This window comes from Desmodus rotundus, chromosome 5 (genome assembly GCF_022682495.2).
Source record: "Desmodus rotundus isolate HL8 chromosome 5, HLdesRot8A.1, whole genome shotgun sequence".
Taxonomy (NCBI): domain Eukaryota; kingdom Metazoa; phylum Chordata; class Mammalia; order Chiroptera; family Phyllostomidae; genus Desmodus; species Desmodus rotundus.
In genome coordinates this window covers 71,865,239-71,891,165 of record NC_071391.1, presented here as the reverse complement: position 1 = coordinate 71,891,165, position 25,927 = coordinate 71,865,239, and the positions used below count along the sequence as shown (strand labels likewise).

Sequence of the window (25,927 nt, the reverse complement as noted above, 5' to 3'; positions counted from 1 at the left end):
GGGTCAGGGGGAGAATCTGTTCCATGATTGATTCTCTCCTAGCTCCTGGCGGTTGCCAGCAATCTTTGGCATTCCTTAGTTTGTGGCAGCTTCAATCTCTGCCTTAATCCTCACATGGTCTCTCTGTGTGTGTTTCTTCTCTTCCTAGAAGGACACTGATCATATTGGATTTAGGGTCCACTCTAATACAGTATGACCTCATTTTAACTAACTACATCTCCAAAAAGACTATTTTCAAATTAGGTCACATTCTGCAGTTCCTGTTAAATGTAAATTTTGGAGAGGCATGACTCAACCCAGTACAGGTAGCATTAACCTGGAGGATAAGGCACCTTTTACAAATTTGCCATTGGTTCTGTCTCCTTGCCAAGCTGTATCCTCTGCTTTTCTCTGATTTGTACAAAGACACAATACGGGCTAACAGGGACCCTGGATATCATCTATGCAAGCTATCAGCTATGCAGGATCCATCAGTTTGCAAGCTTCCTGAACCAGAGACTCTGTTTAATGCCTTTTGGGGAACAGCCATAGCTTGTATGGTAGATACTGGATCCTCAGAAATGTTTGTTGCAGTGACAGTAAAGAAGCCTGGAAACAAACCTCTGCTTCCTGCTATTACACCAAACTTAAAAAAGAAAAAAAACTAACCACAGGTGAGTAGTCTTTAACAAGTTTCATCCCATATTTTTCTGCTTCTCTGGTGGTTTGGAAAAATCTCTTGGGTTCTCATGGGTTAAGTAAATTAGATTCTATTTCATCATGGAATCATGCAGTGTTTCTCAAAGTGTACTTCATGGAATATTGGCCTCATAAAAACTATTTCAGGAGCAAAGTGCTTTGTGGTCAAATAAGGAAATTATGCATTTGCTATTCTCTTCCTGGAGATTAGCAATGCACACTGGCTTTGTAAAGGTTCTGAAAACTCCTGTGTAGAGAAACCTATTAAACTTTATTTAATCCAGTGTACCTCAAATTAATTTCACCACAGAGTCACCACTCCCCCCTTTTTTGGTAAATGAATAGCACCTATTACAACCCAGGGAACTAATTAGTATCTAAGCAGTAAACTCTGAGCTCCATTGGAGTATGGTCTAGAATACAAATGTTGGAATCGGTCTCAAATTCTAAACTTAAATTCATTGACTTCAGACAAGTAATGAACCTCTTTCTGCAATATGACATTATAATGCCACTTGCTTAATAGGATTACCTGAAATAATGTAGATAAAGTGCTTAACACAGGGCCTAGAATATAATAACCACTGAATACATTTTAGCATTTATTATTATATTTTTTTATTTCTATTGTATATCCCTATGACTTTACTCTAACAAAGTTGATGAAGTTTTCAAAACTGTTGTCCCTTTATAAAAACCTACCCTGGTAAGAAACTTGAGGGCATTTTTCTCAGCTTGTCAGAACTCTGGAGATTGACATTCATCAGATCCAGTCCTTCTGAAACCTGAGGAGCTCTCATTCATCTGTCTATCAGTTGTAATTTCTTAGGCCAGTCATAAACCAGTTATGTTCACCTGAAAGAAAATTAAACCCAAAGTGGCAAATGAAGTTCTACAGTTCAAAAGGCATTTCCTAGTTACTGGATTACCTTTGGGAGTGTGGGGTTAGGGCAGGAGAAAGGCAGTGGAACAGGTCAGGGAGAAGTGACCTGAAAATTCATGGGTTCTGGAAACACTGACCTGTCCTTTCCGGATGCAGGTACCACAGTAGACATCACAGAGCCCACTGACAACTTGGCTAAGGCAAAGCACAGCTTCTATCACGCCAATCCCTAGGAGGATGGAGAACAAGACCACATTCCACAGGACGATGTGCTCAGGCTCTTGACAAGTGGCCCAGGTAAGCTGGTTGAATAAGTAGTTGTCCCTGTCAGGACAGAGTAGAAAATGAGTCTGGATTTAAGTGACAGTAAATGGAGGGGGCTGCTATTTACAAGTGTGTGAGAGGCACTAATCTAACACAGGAGATTACAAAGCTTCAGGGTCTTCTTTGCTCTCATCTTCATAAAGACAGCAGCTTTATTATCATTCATTGGTAGGAAGGTTGAACACATCATCTTTCCCTCCAATAGCACAATACCTCAACAAGGTATTGTGGAAGCGGACATAGCCACACAAGAGAGCATATGAAGAAGTGGGGAATTCTGGGCTACAAGATTTTAACTGCTGTTATATGGGTCTCAGAGGCAATAAGAGTGGTTAAAATCTTGGGCATGAAAGTCCCACAGACCCAGGACCTAACTCCAGTTTCCTCACTAAAAAGTTCTACATAAGTTTCCTGAATGTTTCTGTATATCAGATTCCATATGTGTAAAATGGGGTTTAAAATGGTGTTGGGGCCCTGGGTGGGTATCTCAGTTGGTTATAGCATCATCCTTATGCACCAAGGCTGGGAGTTGATCTCTAGTTGGAGCACATACAAGAAGCAACCAATAAATGCATAAAGTGAAACAACAGAAATTCCTAAGATGGTGGTGAGATAGGTGGGAATGGAGTCCACTTCTCCCTTCACACAGGTGGAACACCTAGCCAATCTGAAGAATAGAGTGAACAGCCAACGGTATCCTAGCATATATGAAGGTTGAAGGCCAAAATTGTAGAGGACACTGAAAAATCAGATGGTAAGGAGATTGCTTTGGGATGATAAGGTTCCTGGCACCAGTTCAGGGACCAGGGCAGCTGCAGCCCCAAGCCCTGCACCTGCCAGCTCTGCCACAGGATTCTTGGGAGAGACCCAGGTCAACGGCTCCCTCCCCACCAAACAAGGTTTGAATAGCACCAGGAGGAACCTGGATGCTTGAAATCGCTGGGGGAAATAAAGATGAAGTAGCAAATGCACAGAGGCGGTGTGCACCCACTGAGACTGTGGACTCCAGCTGGGTCATTACCAGAGAAATTGGGGATCCGGGTGATGCCTGGAGAAGGGAGAAGAGTTGGGTTCATGAGGAACCCTGACCTGGATAGTCTCCAGTCTGGTTGGAAAGTTGGGCTGTGAGAGAGGCCGGGCACTTGTTAAGAGCACAGGCTTGAACAGGAGAAATTTGTTCCAAAAAAAGGCTCTTGGTGGCTGTTCAGAGAATTCTCCCACACTGGCTGCCCCTGCCTCCCCAGCTGTGCACCCACAGCCACCAGAGCTTCAGCAGTCAGCCCACCCCTGCCACCACGACCTCAACCAGGGCCCTACCCTCCCATCAGCTGCAGCAGCAGCAGGTGCCCACCCACGCCACTGGCCCCAGCAGCACTTCCAACCCTGCAGCTGCCACTCAAGCAGCATGTGCCCAACCCACCACAGCAGCAGTGAAGGCCGCGACACACACCCATGCCCACCACCCCATGGCTGTGTCCATGCCCCCACCACAGAAGCAGAGGCCATGTGCCCACACCCACCACCACAGCCAAAGCAATGCCCCTGCCCTGCTGGGAGAACTGGCTCACTAAGAGGAAGGAGGAGGCACCCCACACACACAGAAGAGAGCTGCAGGGCTCAGGGAGTCAGCAGCCCCCCGGGAAAGACTTAACTCAGTGGGGGAGCTGAACTACCCTGAAGAGACTTTTAAAGTGCCTAGCACCTATGACAGCAAAGAGTGAGAAGGTGGTATGTGAGTTGCTCCTAGTTGGCGCAGCTAAAGGACAGCACAACTGGTGGACTGAAGGTGTAGGCCTGGTGCAGAAGGGCACTGAGGGCCCAGCAGCGAACTGAGGAACTGGGCTGGAGGCTGGGCAACTGTGAAGAGTGCAGCCCAGACCTGGCCCTCATCCCTAACCCATAGGAAGGGAGAAAAGCAAAACCCAAACCCCTCAGCCTGTTGCAGCCAGGGAGACCAACAAAACACGCTTGGCCAGTTTAAAGCCAGCAGGAGGCTTTTTCTTTCTTTCTTCCAGGAGCACCCCCACCCTCCACCCCCCAACCCCCACCCACAAGGGAGACAATAAGACCTGGAGCTGTGAAAGGACCAGAGTCAGACCCAAAGAGGGATCATCCCAACAACTGAGAAACTGAGACAAATTTCACTTTGCTATTCCAGAGAATTTGCAAGTTATTGTTTATTTGTATTATTATTTTTTCATTATTTTTACTTCTTTTATTTTATTAGTATTTTTTTATTTCTCTTCTTTCTCTTTAGTAGTCTTCATTTTACTTGTTTGTTTAATTGCATTGTTTGACTGGTTTTCCTTGTGCTCTCTTTCATAGTGTATTTTTAATTTTCCTCCTTTCACTTCACTTGTGTTCCATAGCACACTACTTTAGGTCATGTACTTCCTATTCTTGTTATTCAGATCACATAGATTCTGTCATATGATTGTTGTTCCAGTATTATTGCAAATAACTATTGCTCCATACAATTGCAAATACTACATAGCACCCCACCTGGATCTTACCCCATCTCACTGTCTTCCAGAACTTTACTATTGTGGTTAACTCTCCTCTCTCACACACTACACCTATTTTCTATCTTTTACTCTCACTATATCTCATAATCTGACCACCCACAGGATGGTCACTCTGTTTTCTGGATTCAACTCACAATCCTTCCCCACTCTAACAAGAGTCCTATCTCTTTTCCACCCTTTCTAAAAAGTGGTTAGTTGGGTGAAATATCATGGTTAACACTATACTTATCCAAAGGATCTCCTATCTCTTTCACTACATGTTGGTATTTTAAATCCCATAGAATACAATCCCACTGTCTTAATCCATTTTGTCTCCCCCTTCCAACTGGTCACATAAAAAAGTAGGTGGGAGCTTTGAATACCAATATACCTGCTGGAAGAGAGAACCCACCAATAAAGGGACCACCAACAGATAATAAAAAAGATGGTGGAGGAGTGAGTGGAAACCATAGTAACCTCCACCCAAGACCAATCTAGAATTACAGCTAAATGGTGGAGAAAGAACCCAGACCAAACAACTGAACAATAGCAAGAGAGAAGCCTCATAACCTTGGGCAGACAGAAGAACCAGCTTCAACACAACCTGTCCACACCTACACAACAGAATACAAGATATGGTGTGCGGAATGACACTCAGTCAACCAGCTGGAGGGAAGGACCCACTAAAGAAAGATCCAACAACAATCAAACCCAATTAAGTCCAGAAAGCCAACATAAATGGCATAAAGGTCATCCCAAGAGCAGAAAGTTTAGGAGATCAAAGAGACTGCACCACTGAATATCACAAATCTCCTATGGAGTTCACACCACAAACCCAGGGAGTCAGGACAAATCAATTTCAGAAGCAAAGGATAACAGGAAGAGTCTCACAAACAATGGGAAGACAAAGAAACAAACCCCAAGTGAAAGGAAAGGAGGAATACTTAGAAAGAATGCTAACTGAAATAGAGGCAAGTCAACTATCAGATACTGAGTTCAAAGCAATGGTTATCAGGAAGCTCAATGTGCTCTCTGATAATTACCAAAAACTACAGGAAAACTACAATAAACTCATTGCAAACTATATCAACATGAAAAAAGAAATAGAAACTATCAACAAAGGCCAAGAGAAAATGAAAAATACAATTTCTGAATTGAAGAACACAGTAGAAGGAATCAAAAGCAGTCTAGATGAAGCAGAGGATCAGATCAGCAAACTGGAGGACAAGGTAGAAACAAACACCCAGAATGAGCAAGAAAAGGAAAAGAGGCTCAGAAAAAAATGAAGAGGGATTAAGGGAAATGCAGGACAATGTGAAAATTATAATAATCTCCATATAATAGGGATACCAGAATGAGAAGAAGAACAGCAAGGGATAGAAAACCTGTTTGAAAACGTAATGATGGAAAACATCCCTAATTTGAGGAGAGAAAAAGTCATATAAATCTAGGAAACACAGAGAGTCCAATCAGGAGGTACCCAAAGAGGCCCACTTCAAGACACATCACAATTAAAATGGCAAAATTCCAAGACAAAGAGAGAATCTTTAAGGCAGCAAGGGAGAAACAGAAAGTAACATACGAGTGAGCCCCAATAAGACTAGCAGCTGACTTCTCAATGGAAATGCTCCAAGCCAGAAGGTTTTGGCAAGACATATTCCAAGTAATGAAAAACAAAGGCCTGCAATGAAGACTACTCGATCCAGCAAGGCTCTCAATTAAAACTGAAGGCCAAATAAGGAGTTTCCCAGACAAAAGAAGGCAAAGAATACACCTCCTCCAAACCTTCTCTGCAAGAGATACTAAAGGGACTGCTTTAAGAAAAGGAAAAGAGAGACAGAAGGGGCAGGGCAGGGGGGAACAGAATGCAGGTACAAAGGAAGTAAATGGAAATCAATAAGTACCTATCAATAATAACCTTAAATGTAAATGGATTAAATGCTCCAATCAAAAAACATAGAATAGCTGAATGGATAAGAAATCATGACCCACGCATACGCTTCCTACAAGAGACCTACATCAGAACAAAAGACCTACATAGACTGAAAGTGAAAGGCTGGAAACAAATATTCCAAGCAAATGGACAGGAAAAAAAAAAAAAAGCTGGGGTAGCAACAGTCATGTCAGACACAATAACTTCAAAAAAAGGGCCATAAAAAAAGTCCTAGAAGATCACTTCATAATACTCAAGGGAAGAATCCATCAAGAAGACATAAACGTTGTAAATATATATGCACCCAACATAGGAGCACCCAAATACGTAAAGAAAATGTTGGAGAACTTCAAGAAAGATATCAACAGTGACACAATTATAATAGGGGATTTCAACACCCCAGTGTCAAAAATGGATAGATCTTCCAAAGAAAATATCAACAAAGGTATTGCAGCACTGAACAGTGTCCTTGATCAAATGGACTTAACTGGTTTATATAGAGTCTTGCATCCCAAAGAAGCAAAATACACATTCTTTTCAAGTGTCCATGGAACTTTTTCAAAGATAGACCACATGATAGGACACAAAACAAGCCCCCAAAATTCAAGAAAAATTAAATCATATCAAGCATTTTCTCTGACCACAAGGGACTGAAACTAGAAACCAACCCCAAAGGAAAAAACCCAAAACACTCAAAATCATGGAGACTGAATAGCATGCTATTAAACAATGAATGCGTCAAGTATGAGATCAAGGAAGAAATCAAAAAGTTTCTGGAAACAAATGAAAATGAACTCACAAAAAAACAAAACTTATGGGACTCAGCGAATGCAGTCCTGAGAGGGGAGTTCATATCCATACAGGCCTACCTTAAAAAGATAGAAATATTTCAAATAAACAACCACACTCTAAGCCTACAAAATCTCAAGGAACAACAAGAAAGACACCCCAGAGCAAGTACAAGGAAGGAAATAACCAAGATCAGAGCAGAAGTAAATGACATAGAGACTAAAAGCACAATTCTAAGGATCAATGAATCCAGGAGCTGGTTCTTTGAAAAGATAAACAAAATTGACAAGCCTCTAAGCAGACTCATCAAGAAAAAAAGAGAGAGGACACAAATAAGCAAAATCAGAAGTGAAAGAGGAGAGATTACAACTGATACCACAGAAATATAAAGGATTGTAAGAAATCACTACAAAGAACTATATGCCAAGAAATTTGAAAACCTAGGTGAAATGGACAAATTTCTAGAAAAATAAAATCTTCCAAAACTGAATGAAGAGGAAGCAGAAAGCCCAAACAGATCAATAACAGCTGACAAAATTGAAGCAGTAATCAGAGAACTCCCAACACAAAAGCCCTGGCTTCACAGGAGAATGTTACAAAGTATTTAAGGAAGAGCAAACCGCTATCCTTCACAGACTATTCCAAAAAATCCAAAAAGACAGAAGATTCCCAAACTCTTTTTATGTCGACAGCATCATCCTAATCCCAAAACCTGATAAAGACATAACAAAGAGAGAAAAATTCAGGCCAATACTGCTGATGAACATAGATGCTAAAATCCTCAACAAAATATTGGCAAACCACATTCAGCAATACATTAAAAAGATCATATACCATGATCAAGTGAGATTCACCCCAGGGATGCCAGGATGGAACAATATTCACAAATCAATAAATGTAATACATCACATAAACAAAACAAAAGACAAAAATCACATGATCATATCCATAGATGCTGAAAAAGCATTTGATAAGGAACAGCACCCATTTATGATAAAAACACTCAGCAAAGTGGGAATAGATGGAGTATTCCTCAACATAATAAAGGCCATGTATGAGAGACCTACACCCAACATCATACTCAATGGGAAAACACTAAGCTTTCCCACTAAGATCCAGAACAAGACAAGGATGTCCACTTTCACCACTCCTATTCAACAGAGTAATGAAAGTCCTAGCCACAGAGATCAGACAAGAAAAAGAATAAATGGTATCCAAATTGGAAAGGAGGAAGCAAAACTGTCATTGTTTGCAGAGGACATGATAGTATACATAGAAAATCCTATAGACTCCACCAAAAAATATTCAACCTAATAAGTGAATTTGGAAAAACAGTGGGATACAAAATCAATATTCAGAAATCAAAGGTATTTTTGTACACCAACAATGAAATATTAGAAACGGAAATCAGGAAAAACATCCCATTTGATATAGCAACAAGAAAAATCAAGTACTTAGGAATAAACCTAACCAAGGAGGTAAAAGACCTGTAGGCACAAAAGTACACAACAGTGAAGAAAGAAATTAAGGAAGACACAAACAAATGGAAGCATGTACCATGCTCATGGATTGGAAGAATTAACATCATCAAAATGGCCATAATACCCAAAGCAATGTATAGATTCCACGCAATCCCTATGAAAGAACCAATGACATAGTTCACAGATATAGAACAAACATTTCAGAAATTCATATGGAACCATAAACGACCCCAAATAGCTGCAGCAATTTTGAGAAAGAAGAACAAAGCAGGAGGGATCACAATACCTGATATCAAACTGAATTACAAGGTCACTGTAATCAAAACAGCCTAGTACTGACATACACATAGATATGTAGATCAATGGAACAGAATGGAGAGCCCAGAAATAAACCCAAGTCTCTGTGGTCAATTAATATTTGACAAAGAAGGCAGGAGCATAAAATGGAGTAAAAATAGCCTCTTCGATAAATAGTGTTGGGAGATCTGGACAGCTACATGCAAAAAAATGAAACTCGATCACCAACTTACACCATACACAAAAATAAATTCAAGGTGGACAAAAGACTTAAATATAAATGGTGACACCATGGAAGTCCTAGAGGAAAACATCGGCAGGAAAATCTCAGACATTCCACGCAGCAATATTTTCACTGATGGGTCCCCTAGAGCAAGGGACATAAACGAAAGAATAAACAATGGAATCTCATCAAATTAAAAAGCTTCTGCATGGCTAAAGGAAACAGCATTGAAATGAAAAGAGAAACAACTGTATGGGAAAACATAGTTGACAATGATACTTCAGACAAAGGTTTGATCTCCAAAATATATAAAGAACTCACACGACTCCACTCCAGGAAGACAAAAAACCCAATTAAAAAAATGGGCAAAAGACTTGAACAGACACTTCTCCAAGGAGGACATACAGAGGGCCCAGAGATATATGAAAAGATTCTCAGCATCACTAGCCATCAGAGAGATGCAAATCAAAACCACAATGAGATATCCCTTCACACCAGTGAGAATGCCCATCACAAACAAATCAACAAACAACAAGTGTTGGAGAGGATGCGGAGAAAAGGGAACCCTAGTGCACTGTTGGTGGGAATGCAGACTGGTGCAGCCAATGTTGAAAACAGTATGGAATTTCCTCAGAAAACTAAAAATGGAACTGCCTTTTGACCCAGCAATTCCACTGCTGGGGTTATATCCCAAGAACCCTGACACGCCAATCCAAAAGAACCTATGCACCCCAATGTTCATAGTAGCACAGTTATAATAGCCAAGTGCTGGAAGCAACCTAAGTGCCCATCAGTAAATGAGTGGATCAAAAAACTATGGTACATTTACACAATGGAATACTATGCATCCGAAAGCAAGAAGGAGCTCCTACCCTTTGTGACTGCATGGGTGGAACTGGAGAGCATTATGCTAAGTGAAATAAGCCAAGCGGTGAGAGACAAGTACCATATGATCTCATCTTTAACTGGAACCTAATCAACAAAACAAACAGCCAAGCAAAATATAACCAGAAACATTGAAATTAAGAATAATCTGACAGTAACCAGAGGGGAGGTGGGAGGGGATAATGGGGGACAAAGGTGGAAGGGTTTTCAGAAACTATAAAGGACACATGAACAAAACCAAGAGGGAATGGAAGCAGGGGAGGGAGTTGGGGATGGCTGCAGTGGTGGGGAGGGTGGGTTGTGGGGGGTAAATGCAGACAACTGTACTTGAACAACAATAAAATAATTTGAAAAAAGAATAATGTTAAACTTCATATATAATAAATAATATCAAGAAGGTTAAAAAATAAAGTGAAACAACAAAAATTGATCTCTCTCTGTTACTCTCTCTCTCTCTAAATAATCATTAAAAAACGGACTTCCCTCCAAAATGGAGGCGTAGATAGATATACTGTGACTCCTCGCACAACTGAAACAAGGACAACAAATTTAAAAACAAAAAACAACCAGAACTGACGGAAAATCCAATTGTATGGAAGTCTGAAAACAAAGAAGTTAAAAGAGAAACATTCATCCATTATGGTGGGAGGGGCAGAGACAGGCAACCTGGGCAGAGAGGAATTGCAGCAAGGCTGAGGCTGGAGGACTCAGGTAGGTAAGGTGACGGCTGGCAGACCAGGTGGTCCCACATTTCCATGCAGATGAACCGGTAGGAACAACTGGGGAGTGAGACAGACCACACAATCCAGAATTCCAGCGCGGGGTAATAATAGCCTCAAAACCTCTGACTGAAAAAACCTGTGGGGGTTGCGGCAGTGGGAGAAACTCCCAGCCTCAAAGAAGAGTCTACTGGAGAGACCCACAGGGACCTAGAATGTACATCCCGGAATAAGTACCAGAAGGGCCCGACTTGCTTGTGGGTAGCAGAGGAAGTGACTGAAAGCCAGTGAGAACTGAGCAAGCGGCATTGTTCCCTCACAGACCCCTCCCCCACATACAGCACCACAACGCAACCACATGGATTGCGACGCCCCAACGATCCACCCCTTACTACATAACAGGCATGCCAAGACCAAAAAAATGGCCCAAATGAAAGAACAGATCAAAGCTCTGGAAAAAAAAACAACTAAGCAATGAAGAGATAGCCACCCTATCAGATGCAGAGTTCAAAACACTGGTAATGTGGGTTTTCACAGAAATGGTTGAGAATGGTCACAAAATAGAGGGAGAAGTGAAAGCTATGCAAAGTGAAATAAAGAAAAATATACAGGGAACCAACAATGAAGAGGAGGAAACCAGGACTCAAATCAATTATTTGGACCAGAAGGAAGAAATAAACATTCAACCAGAATAGAATGAAGAAACAAGAATTCAAAAAAATGAGGAGAGGCTTAGGAACCTCTGGGACAACTTTAAATGTTCCAACATCCAAATCATAGGGGCTTCAGAAGGAGAAGAGGAACAGCAAGAAATTGAAAACTTATTTGAAAAAATAATGGAGCACCTTCCCAATCTGGCAAATGAAATAAGTCCAGGAAGCTCAGAGAGTCCCAAAGAGGTTGGACCCAAGGAAGCACACACAAAGATACATCTTAATTTCATTACCCAAGGTTAAAAATAAGGAGAGAATTTTACAAACAGCAAGAGAAAAGGAGACTGCTACCTACAAAGGAGTTCTCATAAGACTATCAGCTGATTTCTCAAAAGAAACCTTGCAGGCAAGAAGGGGCTGGAAAGAAGTATTCAAAGTCATGAAAGGCCAGGACCTGCATCCAAGATTACTCTATCCAGCAAAGCTATCATTTAGAATGGAAGGGCAGATAAAGTGCTTCCCAGATAAGGTAAAGCTAGAGGAGTTCATCATCACCAAACCATTATTATATGAAATGTTAAAGGGGCTTATCTAAGAAAAAGAAGATCAAAACTATGAACAGTAAAATGACAACAAACTCAGAACTATCAACAACTGAACCTAAAAAAACAAAAACAAAAACAAACTAAGCAAACAACTAGAACAGGAACAAAATCACAGAAATGGAGATCACATGGAGGCTTATCAGCAGGAAGAAGCATGGGAGAGAATGGGGGAAAAAGTACAGGGAATAAGAAGCATAAATGGTAAGTATAAAATAGACAGGGGGAGGTTAAGAATGGTATAGGAAATGGAGAAGCCAAAGTATTTATATGTACGACCCATTGGCATGAACTAAGGGTGGGAGGGAATGCTGGTGCGAGGGGGGGTGAACGGCAGAGGGTAATAAAGGGCAGAAAGTGGAACAACTGTAATAACATAATCAGTAAAATATATTTTTAAAAAGACACTAGATTTAGAGCCTGCTCTAATCTAGCATGACCTCATCTTTTTTTTTTTTAATTTTTATTGTTATTCAATTACAGTTGTATGCCTTTTCTCCCCATCCCTCCACCCCACCCCAGCTGAACCCACCTCCCTCCCCCACCTCCACCCTCCCCCTTGGTTTTGTCCATGTGTCCTTTATAGTAGTTCCTGTAATCCCCTCTTCCCACTGTCCCCGCCCCCCCCACCCTGGCTATTGTTAGATTGTTCTTAACTTCAATGTCTCTGGTTATATTTTGCTTCCTTTTTTCTTCTATTGATTATGTTCCAGTTAAAGGTGAGATCATATGGTATTTGTCCCTCACTGCCTGGCTTATTTCACTTAACATAATGCTCTCCAGTTTCATCCATGCTGTTGCAAAGGGTATAAGCTCCTTCTTTCTCTCTGCTGCATAGAATTCCATTGTGTAAATATACCATAGTTTTTGGATCCACTCGTTTGCTGATGGGCACTTAGGTTGCTTCCAGTACTTGGCTATTGTAAATTGTGCTGCTATGAACATTGGGGTGCACAGGTTCTTTTGGATTGGTGTTTCAGGGTTCTTAGGGTATAATCCCAGCAGCGGAATTGCTGGGTCAAAGGGCAGTTCCATTTTTAGTTTTCTGAGGAAATTCCATATTGTTTTCCACAGTGGCCTCACCAGTCTGCATTCCCACCAACAGTGCACGAGGGTTCCCTTTTCTCCGCATCCTCTCCAACATTTGTTTGTGGATTTGTTTATGTTGGCCACTCTGACTGGTGTGAGATGATACCTCCTTGTGGTTTTAATTTGCATCTCTCTGATGGCTAGTGATGCTGAGCATCTTTTCATATGTCTCTGGGCCCTCTGTATGTCTTCCTTGGAGAAGTGTCTGTTCAAGTCCTTTGCCCATTTTTTAATTGGGTTGTTTGTCTTCCTGGAGTGGAATCGTGTGAGTTCTTTATATATTTTGCATGACCTCATCTTAACTCCGTTAAATCTGCAATGACTCCAGTTCCAAATGAAGTCATATACCATCAAAAAATAAAAATAAAAATTTTAAAAATGGCACCAATACTATAGAGGGGTTGGGAGGATTAAATAAGGTATTAGCCCATTGCCTGCCATGTAGCAGGCAATATATTTTAGTTATATCATAATTATTATCATAGAAAGAGGAAGTCTGGAGGTCTAGAGTAGCTGGAGAATTCTTCATAGAGAAAGCTAGAGTCACCTGGCCTTCTAGGAGACAGAAGCTGAGAGGAGTGAAATGAATCATAAAAAGAAATACCATGTGTGCAAAAACTGTAAGGAATTTTGGAATTAGAATGTACTACCTGAATGAAAAGCAAACGGAATTGGTTATCAGGCCATATTTCACAGAACTGCATGGCCCGACACAAATAACGCCCCTTTTTATTACCAAATCTTTTAAGAAGTCATAATCATGTAATTCTGTACATAACAACATCACACTCAAGCACACCATATGACATTTTAGGTGAAATGTGCCAATTAAAACTATAATTTATTACACCCATATTCTTACCCTACAAACCACACTCAAGCAGGAGTTACTTCTGCCAGACCCTGTATTTGACATTTCTGTCTATTTCTACCTTCACCTATATTCATATCCATATATTGCATTCCAATAAGATTGCAAGTTCCTTAAATGTAAAAATTTCTTGGGCTTATCAGCATTTTTACATTTTATAAAAACCCTTTTGGCTAATATATGGCAAAAAGATTGAAGGACTAAATAGAGATGGGATACTGTTGCTTTCTAAACCTGACCAGGAGCTTCCCAAGTGAAACCTGAAACCAGCCCCCATAGAGGAAGTGTAGGGAGAGGCTAAAGAAAAGGGCAGACTACCCCAGATTAGTAGGTGGTAGGTTTAATAAGCAAAGGAATTTAGTTACAATACTTGCATTGGACGGCCACAAGATGAGTAAATCTCCACACCCACTCTTCAGAATCTTAAAAGTTTTTATAGAGAGGCCCTAACTGGATTGTCACGTACACTGTCCAGACAGTCTACACATCACACTGCTCTCTTCAGGCTGTATCCTTGGAATACTTTGTGGGAGTGGGGAAGGCAAGTTTGTACACATTTCAAGGACAAGGGAGGGGCTTAGGAGCTCCCAATTGCCAGGGTCCAGGTTGGTATCAGCTGGTGGTCAAATCTTCTTGATGACCTCCCCCAACAGATACTTGTTGGAGGGCTGTTATAGGAAAGGAAGTAGATGGTATTAGAGATTGGGAACAGGGTGATAACAGACCAGGTGAAGAGCAATGTATATTCAAGGTATATTGTCAAGGTAGAATTGTCAAGTTTTTGGTAATGGATTTAACATGAGAAGTGAGAAGGGAGAATAATCTAAGATGACTCAGCTTTAAGGTGACATTTAATAGGACTGGAATGACTGACAGAAGATTTATGGACATAAGGATTTTGGACATATTAATATTGAAATACTGTGAGATATTCAAGAGGAAATTTCAGGGAGGTAATTAGATAGTTGGGTCAAGAATTCAGAAGATGTAGGCTTGAGATAGATGTTTGGAGATTATTTACATGGATAGTTGGATGACTCCAAAAGCCATGGGGATGGATGAGATCTGCTACGGAGAGAATATGAAATGAGAGGAGAAGCAGGGTCTTTCTCAATCAATTGGTGTTGGGTCTCTTTCTGTATCTCACTAAGAAACTAAATGTGCATCACCATAGGTCTAGCCATTTCAGGGTATTTGTTCAACTCCAGATTTGGTAATTAAGTCTTACCAGTTCAATTGTGAGCTACTTGCAAATAGGCAAGTTGTCTTATCCTTCCTTTATACCCCCTTCTCTTATGACAGTGCCTAGCAAGTACTAGTCAGGCCCTCAGCACATACTCAGTTGAGTTTAATACTTGGGGTTAATGAAGCCATGTATTATAACGAATACCTTGGGTGGACTGCTTAATTCACAGGCACTTCGCATCTTGGCTACTCACCTCCTGGAGATTATTGCTTGGGGAGCAGGTGAGCAGGTGTGAAGAGAGGAACAAGACACTAGGTATGAATGAAAGTACCTTGCCCCATTACTGGATGGTCAATACTAAGAGGGCTATTCTTTGTGGTCATCAGCTGTATCATCATTAGATGTTAGACACTGACCCAAGACCATGAATGCTACTCACTCCAGGCTGTCGTTCCTGAAAGGGTAGGTGTAGTTTCCACTGCCTGTGTCACAGAAGGGGCCACTGAGCAAACCCAATGAAGAAATCACCACACAGTACCCAGCCCCTACAGTGCCCTGTATGGTCAGAAGTACAGGGAACAGCATCTGCAATGGAACAGAGTCAGAAATTTAGTGCAGCAATGGGGAGGAAGGTGGTGGGAAGTCAGCTTTTCAAAGATGCATCCCCTGAGTTTCCTGGCAAATTGAAGAGAATCTAAATCTTTTCTTGCAGATGCCAGACCAAGTAGATGTCCTTGTTTTGCTTGCTGAATGTACAAAAAACAAAGGGTGCTGGAGCTGAGACACCCTGTGCCCATTCATCTACCCCAGTTACAATTCTAAAGAATGAAGTAATCCACTACAAACCTGTGAGTGGGAAATGTGACTTACTCACACTGACCCCTCACCCCAGTGCCTACACACTGCCTGGTGCACAAAGTATGTATGTGTGCTTTCAATCCCCTCATCTACACTCTTGGAAGACATCAGTAATTGACCTCAGCATTCATTTCCTCCAAACCTAGATGAGACCTCACAGTCCTTTTCAAACGGAGTGACTGATCAGTTGATGTTGGCACTCTAAATTACACTCGTTTGCCATTCTGGTGTTTGGTTGTGTGGTTGGGTGAGTAAATGAATAATTGTTTTTTTAATGCCTGAGTCAGTGACCAGGCACTGTTTACAAACTCCATAAATATGTTGACTGGATGGTGGGTCGGTGAGTGTCGCAACGAGGTAAGTGTCAAGGAATGGTGACCTGGCATATCAGTGTAGTAATGAATTGGGGCAAAGCTGAAGGAGTTTTCTTGCTTCAAAGCATAAGCTTTTATTCCTGGCATGTCCATGTTGTGTCTTTCTTACCACAGGGAGTGAGAGAGGGAGCAGATGAAGCTGATGGAATGACTCAGGGGGCTCCTTGGAGATGGCCCTCAGGCAACATGGGTCTAAGGTCTCTGTGGAGGGTCTGATTGGAAGCTGCAAGGGTTGGGACAGAGAACTTTTGAAGCATGAAAGAGAAAAGAGATGGTGTGTGAACTAGAAATGTAAAAACAATGGACAGCTTGTGACTGGGGACAAGATCAGGAACAAGAAATAAATACATAATGATGAACTTATTAGTGTGGCAGCTTTTTGTTCTTCACAGGACATTTTAAGAGAATTCCTGTGAAAATATTTTTGACAGTACAATCTTCAGTGTCCCTTCTTGCTTGAATCTCAGCCTGATGATGCGTTACCCCATTTGTTACCAGGGAAACAGGAAACTGAAAGGTTGTAAGAGTCCTAGACCTCCCCACAGACAGACAGACAGACAGAAACACAAACAACCAAACCCAGCAAGCTGGTCTACCGGAGCTCGCCGGCTTTGTGTCCACTGCAAATTTCTCTCCCCAAATCCTCTCTGGGATTGTTTCTTCTAGGACCTATATTGGCTAGAATACTGTGTAATATCACTGTGCATTAAAGGGAGCTTTGGTCCATTGTCTATCCTTCAAAGGAGCCAAAGCACATGGCCTAGGAAATAAGCCCTTTGGGGGTGAGGGTGGGTAGGAGGTTAAGCATTCTGTAGAGTCCACAGAACTTACCCCACATCTGTGAGTACAGCAGCCCTCCCCACCTCCTCTCAACAGCATTAGTGCTGGCACCATAACCTGTGGCAAAACAAACAAACAAAAAAGAAAAACAACCTCTTGTAATGAAGGGAATGATACCTTTTTGGCAACAGGATTTGACTGTGTGTCTAGCTATTTTTAAATGTCTAATGATTCCTCATAGCCCATAGAGCACAACATAGGCCTTGGGCTTTGTGTACATGAGTGCTTCATGGTGCCTTCCACGAAGGCTCCACGTGGCTCCCTTCCACCACTCAGAACTCCTGACACACCAGCTTATGGCCTTCCAAGACGGACCCAGGCCTTTCGTGTCTCTGGGCCTTGAATATGCCTTACACCCTTCACCATCACGTAAACTCTACCCTCGAAGGATCAGTTTCAATGTTATCTCCTGTAGTAGGCTGAACAAATGCCCCCTCCCAAACTGAAATATATATTCATTTCCATTTCCTGGGACCTGTGAATATTACCTTATATGACTAATGATGTTGTTAAATTAGGATCTTTTTTTAAATTCTCACCCAAGGACATGTCTATTAATTTTATAGAGAAAGAGAGAAAGAAAGAAACATTGATCAGTTGCCCCTAGCCCTACATGCACCCCAGCAGGGGTTCAAACTGCAATCCAGGTATGTGCTCCAACCCAGGATTGAACCCACAATGCCTTGGTGCATGGGATGACACTCCAACCAAGTAAGGCAGCCAACCAGGGTAAATTAAGATCTTAATAGGAGTTTATTCTGGATGGGCCCTAAATACAATAACACAGTTGTGAGAGTCCAACACACAGGTGAGAAGGCAGAGTCAGAGTGTGTGAAAATGGAGGTAGAGATTGGCCTGATGCAGCCACAAGGCAAAGAATGCCAGCAGCCGCTGGCAGGTGGAAAAGGCAGGGGATGGATTTCCCCCTAGAGCACAGAACACAGGGCTCTGCCAGCACATTGAGTTAGAACTCCGACCTTAAGAGCTGTGAGAGAATGAATTTCTGATGCTTTAAGCCACCAAGTTTGTGGTAATTTATTACAGCAACCATGAGACACCACATCTCCTCTCTGTAGTTTTCAGTGATCTCCACCAGCTAAAACGAATGGTTCCTTCCTTCCCATCAATCCGTCCTGGTAGACTAAGTACACTGCTTTCTCCGCTTCAATGGGCTCTGAGCTATAGGGCTCAGTAACTCTTAACCCAGTGCCCAACACAGAATCAGACCCAACAACACGATGGCAAAATGTGTGGTGACATTTCTCTATTTCTTCTGGCAGTGTGGGGTAGGAGAACATGTACTGGCATGACAGGACCATGTGCCAGAACAGGAAACAAATACACAATGGATGTACTTAACTTTATGGAAAAAAAAAATCATCTCACCCTAAGGAAGGGTTGGTAATGTGTTTCCTGATGCCAGCATCTGAGAGATTTCCAGTCCTCAGTCCCCATCAAGGTGACTAAGACATATGTTGAGGGAAATTTTATTGGTATGTGGTTAATGTTAAGGAGGAGAGTCTGAGGCCAGGTGTGAGGGGATGAGGATATAAACTCACATGATTTTAGAGGCTCTGCAGGTAATTTCAGGTAAAAAATATATATATATGTCCTGGTATAATATATTAAGGAGTGGTGGGGACTGTGGGGAAATGGAGGGCACATACCCCTCCCCAGAATATCCAAGTCACTGTGAAGCAGGAGTGTCCCACCTGTAGTCCGCAGACTGCATGCAGCCCAGGATGGTTATGAATGTGGCCCAACACAAAATTGTAAATTTACTTAAAACATTAAGAGAATTTTTTTGTGAATACGTGTCACAATGTATTTAATGTGTGGCCCAAGACAACACTTCTTCTTCCAGTGTGGCCCAGAGATGCCAAAAGCATACCATTGGGATGCTTTTGGATACCCATGTAAGCATAATACACAGACACCACACCAAATTCGCAGCTGATGTGCAAATTTTGTGAAGCCTTGATGAGAGCTGGGGTATACATGGTATCTGGTAAAAGGAGAACCACAGGTTTAGGATTTGGCACTGTGTGTCCACTGTGCTGGAGAGGAGTGTGCTGAGTTTGCCTGGTTATCAGCTCTCTCTTTATAGTGGAAGTGGTTGTATCTGACTGTAACACTAGATACAAAGATGGTTTGATGCCCCCTTACTCTGATTCTCTTATGGTTGCCATTGAATGAACAACACTAGCCACGAGGCAGACTTGGGACTGGGTGCTCTCTACATGAGCTCATACAGTGCTCACCATAACCATAGGAGATAGCTATTACCAATATACTCATTTTAAAGAAACTTTATGATGATACAGTGTTGTGCCTAAGATCTCCCAGCTCAAATACACCATCTTCTCTCCAACCCCAAGGCCACTGCCTTAGTTTGCCCTAGAGCCATGCTCATGGGAACACAAAGTAGACTCTAAAGACTGAGAAAAAAAAAAAGAAAGAAAAAGGGGGGGAAAGGAAAAGAAAAGGAAAGAAAGATGAGAAAGGGAGATTGGCTCTCCCTTTTTACTTTATGCAGCTTCAGGGACTGGTTCTGTCCTGTATACGTTATTCTGACTTCACTGGGAATATACAAGTGTAACCATTTTTTTTCCAAGAGATCTTGGGAAGTTTTGTTGGAAAGCTGGAGCAAGGTTTGGACAAGCCAGCTGGTGTTAGGGGTGCTATGGAGACAGGGTGTCAGGTCCCTGATTGAGCCAGGCTCCCTGCCTCTGTTTTCCTCCTGGTCAGAGAATGTTTTCCCTCTGAGGCACTCCGTTTCAATAAATGCTCTGAGATTTTGCTATTAGCAAACCCATATCTCAAGCTACTCGATTCTTTTCAATAGTAACTGTCTTTGCTCATTTGTATTTTGAGAGAAGTTGGGTGCTGATGTTCCTATATATACTAGAGTTGATCAGAGTGAGTTTAGGGATTTTCTTGGTGGTGGAGCTGAGAAATGTGAACCTGTCCTGCAGACATAGGCAGCAAAGGTGAGAAGCAGTCGACAGGCACTAGGCTGGACCCACAGAGAAAGTGGAAGGACTGGTGATCTGAACCAGGAAAGAGGACCGATTGCATTTTACTGGTTGTCAGTCATGTGGGAGCACTCTGCATACATGATCTCATTTAGTGTCTCCACCTTCTTGTGAGATGGTGTGATTTTCCTTACCCTGCAGCTCAGGGAGGTCGTATAGCAGGGCCAGAGCAGACTCATAATCTGAGCAGGGTCTGTTAGACTCCTCGATCTGTGCTGCCCCGTAGGAAGTTCTCTGAGCTGAGAAACAGACAACTTTGGCCAAGATATTGCTGCTTTAGATGTTCTCTTATTCAGGAAGGCCCATCCTCTGCCATGGATGGGAAGGGCGGGTGGTAAGTGGATGCAACTTGAGACATCACTGTGTCTAATACTGTGTGGGGACAAGAAGCAGGAAGGGAAGTGGCCACCTTTTTCTGAGACTTTATGCCCCATGCATTCATCCATTTACTAAGCACCTACTCACATAATCAAATGACCTTTTCAAAAGGAACTACTGGGAGAGAAGGAGCCAAATGAAAACAAAGGCAGAAAGGAAGGAAAACACTCAATGCCTACCTTAGAGGGTAACAAACTAAAACATGTAGGCTAAATCCAGCAAGTTGCCTGTTTTATAAGTTTTGCTGGAATATAGCCACACCCACTTGTTTACATATTGTCTATGGCTGCTTTTGCCCCAGGACTACAGAGCTGGGTAGTTAAAAGAAAAGACTACATTGCTTGGAAATAATTTACCATCTGGCCTTTTACATAAAAAGTTTGCTAACTCCATAATTTTGCCTAGGGAAGCCTTGATGGGAGTAACATAATTTATCTTTCAAATGGTCATCTTTAAATCTGATGACCTTGACAAATACTTGGTTATTGTGCATTTTATAAAGTGTGCCTTTCATGCAATTAACAGCCACATTTTAAGCTCCAGTCTCAGCTGGAACTTGGCTACATAGGCACTTAGAGGACAAAGGTTAATGAGACTTGGACTCTGTACTGGAGGAGCGTGTAGCCTAGTGAGGGAAGGAAGGAAACAGAAAGATGCCTGCAGTATGGTGTGTTAGTACAATGTGAAATCTGTTTATGTATCCTGTGTTATGGGTACAGAGGAGGAGCAGCCAGCCATGCTCTGGGGGTCCAGGGAAGGTGGCATCACATGAGATAATTGTTCTGTGACTTGCAGGGTGTTTAGGGACCACCCTTCACCTCAAGGAGATAAGCTAGCTAAACCTCACTCTTACCAAGAGTCCAGCTCCAAGAAAGCCATGGAAAAACCAGACCAAGTCTGTGATCTTGGCAGGCTCCAGCACCTGCCCATTGGGAAAGTACAGCAGGAGGTTGGCAATGATGGCTGTGGTGGCCAAGGGCAAGAGCATCATGCCCGTGTACCTGGAGCCCGTCTCAGAGCACATGGTAATCCTCCCTGGAAGAGAGAGAGAAGAAAACCAGAAGCTGCCACTCAGGCCACTGCAGAATCAGGAGAGAGGGCACTGACCACAGAGCCTCAAGAACAAGGTGTCATGCCCACCTTCGACACTGGGAGGCGGTGTGACCTGGGAAGCCATGTCATCTCTCTGAGCCTCAGTTTCCTCTGTGAAGCAGAGAAAATACCCACCTCCTAGCTGGTGGTGTATGGACAAAAGGAAGTAAAATCAATATGAAGTAGCTGGCTCATAATAAATGTTCCATAGGCTTTCTTTAAAGTACTGGGGAACCAAGGTAATGTTCAGAAAACTGCTGGTTCTTAAACTTCTGGTTCTTTCATCCACTCCCAGAAGTATTCCCATAGTGATTATGAACTAGGTCCTGGGTCTAAACCCTGGCTTCACCACTTAGCAGCTGTGTGAACTTGGGCAAGTTATTTAACCTCTCTCACCTCAATTTCCTCATCTGTAAAATGGGATTAACAATAGCATTTCCATTGTGGAATCAGTGAAAGGATGAAAATAATATAATATATTCAAAATGCTCTCATACAAGGGGAGTGGAATCATCTTAGCCTCTCATTTTATTTATATGGAAAACTTCTTTTCTCACTTTCTTTGTCAATTAAGTTTACGGAACCTGGAGGTTTCAGAGGAGCCAGAAAGGAGGAACATTGAGAGAGGGAAAGGTTTTGCATCTTATTTTCCCTTGCACTCACTGCTCCCAAGCATACATGAGATTAAAGTCAGTTGCTAGGTGAAGGCTGCCAGAGAAGCCTGTGGAACGTGACTCTGTGACCCAGGGAAGTGTTCCAGTTTCGTGTTAGGTGGAGCTCTCCTAACACCTCTTTGTGCCATTCTCCACTCAGATTCATGCCGAGATTGTTGACTGGTTCGTGAATAGAAGCTCATTCACTATCCTACTCACCAGACATAGAGGCCCGGTGCCCTTGCTGGCCCTTCCCACGGCGGGAAACCTGTGGTAATTTGCATGGCCAGGGACTGCTCTTTGGGGGCAATATTGAGAAATGTCTGGACTTAGCTTTCTGCTCCCACAGATGCTTCGAATAGTTATTAATAAACAATGGCTTAAGCGGGATGGTAATGCATGGGGTCTTGTTTCTATCTGCTGTCTAAATTCAGGGCTACAGAAAGCTAATGCCTGAATGGGCTGCTGCCTCTGGCTCCTTTGTTTGCATGAAGGAGATTGAAACTGTTGACCACCCTCCCCATTATGATCACTAACAGCTGCGATAATGAAAATTTAACACTCAGAGGGAAAGACTACTGGACAATGTGCAACAACACATACAACTACTTGCTACTTGCCCAAGGCACATTATAGACATTATTTCATCTGATCCTCAGAACATCCCCATGAGGTAATAGCTCCACAGCTCCACAAGGAAATAGTATTATAGAAATCAAATAAAATTCCAGGTCCCGCCAGTAGTAAATAACAGACCTGATACTCAAACGTCTGTCTGCCCAAATCCACTTCCAGTTGTTCCCAGTGAGGGCAGATGAGTAGGAACTGAGAGCACTGAGAAGCTACAGCTGTCAAAACTCCTTACATCTGTAAAAGGGTACAAAACCAACAGCCCCTATTTCTACTTAACATCTGATGTCACAGCTCTTGCTGCAATGAATACAGTTGTGCTCACCCTCCAGGAAAATCACATATATTCTTAAGAGGAAGGGAGGGTGGGTGGAGACTAGGGCCACATTTGGAAAGGGGGACCATTCAGCACCTAAGGTTGGCACTTAATTAAACTATAGGAAGCTGATCATCCTCTTGGGTCTTAGCAGAGAATGTTAGAGCTGCTAAAATCCTTTAAAATCCAACCTATTCATTTCCTAGGAAGCATAGTCCCAAGAAGTTAAAATTTTTTGTTCAAAGTTGTACAGCTAGGGAGATGGAAATAATAACAAAAATAGACACAGTTATGTTCACAGGCGTGATTTCATTTGATTCTTCAATAGCCCCATTCCAGAGACATAATTATTATACCCTAGACACATTCTGAAGCTCAGAGAAGCCAAGGAACTTGTCAGACCACACAACTTGCAATGAGGCAGTTCATTTTCTGAGTCTATCCAGTTCCCATGGCTTTGGCCTCAACAGGTGGAACAATCACAAGCCCCTGAGTTCCTTAATCAGAAACTTCATTTCAAATCATCAGCCTCACGCCCCCCAAAGAGTCATAATCATACTTGTTGAAAAATTGTACCCTAAGTTTGGGTTTGGACAGCCTGGTTGCCTCACTAAGGCTTTTTGGCCAAGCTGTGGCACTTGCTTTCAACACCAGTCCCACCCATCCTTAAGCAGAAACACACAGACATACCGGTCAACCCAGTACCTGGTCAGTGGGGGGGTTGAGGCACAGGCACACTGGGGAGCTTCTTCTGGGCAAGCCACCCTGGCCCCACCAGGCCAGCAGCAGGGGAAAGCCCCTGCAGGCCGTGTTGCAGTTCCGGAGACCCTTCTAGCTCAGCTGCTGGAAGTTTCTGGGCAGGCTCTGGATCCTTCCACCTTTCAGGAGGCGCAAAGTAAACTCTTAATAGATATCAGACAGCAACAAATCCCAGGCACCCACCTTACAGGACACTTTAAGCATCTAACCACAGCCGTGTACTCTTTCCCAAAGCCCCCTCGATGAGAAAGTCCTTTGTCACTTGGAGGTTGAGGCCCAAAACATTTCTAGGCCCCTCTGAGGTCACTCAGCACTATGGCATGCTAGATTCTGAGACACAGGGGCTCCTCTCTTCCTGTCTGGCCCAACCTCTCTCCTGCTGCCCCCAGCCTGGGCAAAGTGGCTCAAATTCCCCCAGTAAGAGCTGGCACTGCCTCCCTTGCCAGGCGGCCCCAGGGGAGGAGCCCAGCCACCCAGCCACAAAGGTGTTCACTTACTGTGCTCTGCTCCCCACTCTGGGTCACTCCTGATAACCTCTGAAGAGTTTCCCTGGTGGATGTGTTTCCACTGAACTGAGATGGAGGAGGGTGTAGGGATGTGATTGCTCTAGATGTGGCAGGCAGGGTGGGCCCATCAGCCCTGCATAAACACATGTGGGAAAGACCCAGGTTATTGGCTGGGCTGTTGGAGCATCACCTTGTCATCCTGCCACAACCCTGCTCAAGGATCTGGGCTGTTGACCAATCACACCCCACACTGCTGGGCAGTGGGGTGTCCTGGCAGTGTTTGGTTTTCTGGCTGGACTTGGTGTCTGAGCTAGCCAAGGACAGAAAATGGATGGTCAAGGAGGTCCTCTCTTTCTTCTCACCCATTCCTCTGGCCCCCAAGGCTGTGATATTAACACAGCAAGAGATGGAAGAAGTGTAGCCACTTGGAGCACAGTGCCAGGAATCTGGTTACCTGATCACCCAGTGAGATGAGCCCTAAATGGCTCTGCTCTGCATCTATCTCGACTTTCGCAGTCAGTGACCAATGGTGGCTACAGGAGAATGGCCTCTTTGTCTTTGGCCTGGCTGTCACCCCTTCCTGCCCATGAGAACACATTTCCCTTTAGTAAGGCACCAAGTTTTATTTTTCCTCCACAGTGACCACCAGTGTGTTACTAAACCTCTGAGAGAGCGGAATCAAGTGATCCTATAATCAGATACCTGGCTCCCAAGGTCTAACTGTACTGTAATTTATAACCTATTGTAGGTTTTAGCAAAATGCTTCCCAATGCCATGCCCAGACTGTCCTTTCAGCAACCCTGAGGGGCTATCAGGAAAGATGTTTTTTTCTTCATTATTCAGATGGGGAGACAGGATCAGAGAAGATCTGAGATGTAAAATCAGTGGAATGAAACAAAAGGTTCTCATTTTTTAGCTTTTCCTATGGCACTGAGCTGACTTTCTGATCTTAGGCCATCCAACCAGAGTCTATTCTGGGCCCTCAGGCCTCCTGCACACTGCCTGTCATCTGCAGAAAGTCCCTGGACATGCTGCCCATAATAATTCCTTATGTGCGATTCTCCATCCTCTTTTTTTTTTTTTTCTTGTCTGCTGGCTGGATGCAGAGATCCTAGGGGACAGATGCTTATGTCACAAGATTTTGTCAGCTCTACCCTCCATCCCCACCTTCTGAACAGAAAATTCTGGTTCCTGAGCCTTTCCAGGTTAAAGGGCTGAATGTCACTGCATCCACATTGGTGTCCTCTGCAGACATTAGAGGTCAGCTTTCTCTCTGCTAAGTCAGGACCACACTTGTTAGTAGATTGACATTTCCTATTCTGTGATCTCATCTCCTATTCTTTAGGTCTTTTCAATTATTTTATGTGTC

At 42.9% G+C, this 25,927-nt stretch overlaps 1 protein-coding gene across 1 annotated transcript; it reads right to left on the bottom strand.

Annotated features, from left to right (window-relative positions):
• Positions 1-1,512: 1,512 nt before the first annotated feature.
• On the bottom strand, positions 1,513-24,924 carry LOC112317539 (transmembrane 4 L6 family member 1-like). Its single transcript, XM_024574616.2, is given in 7 exon segments — positions 1,513-1,533; positions 1,699-1,885; positions 15,557-15,702; positions 17,181-17,246; positions 21,456-21,637; positions 23,999-24,171; positions 24,749-24,924. Coding segments are annotated over 7 exon segments (951 nt in total).
• Positions 24,925-25,927: the final 1,003 nt, after the last annotated feature.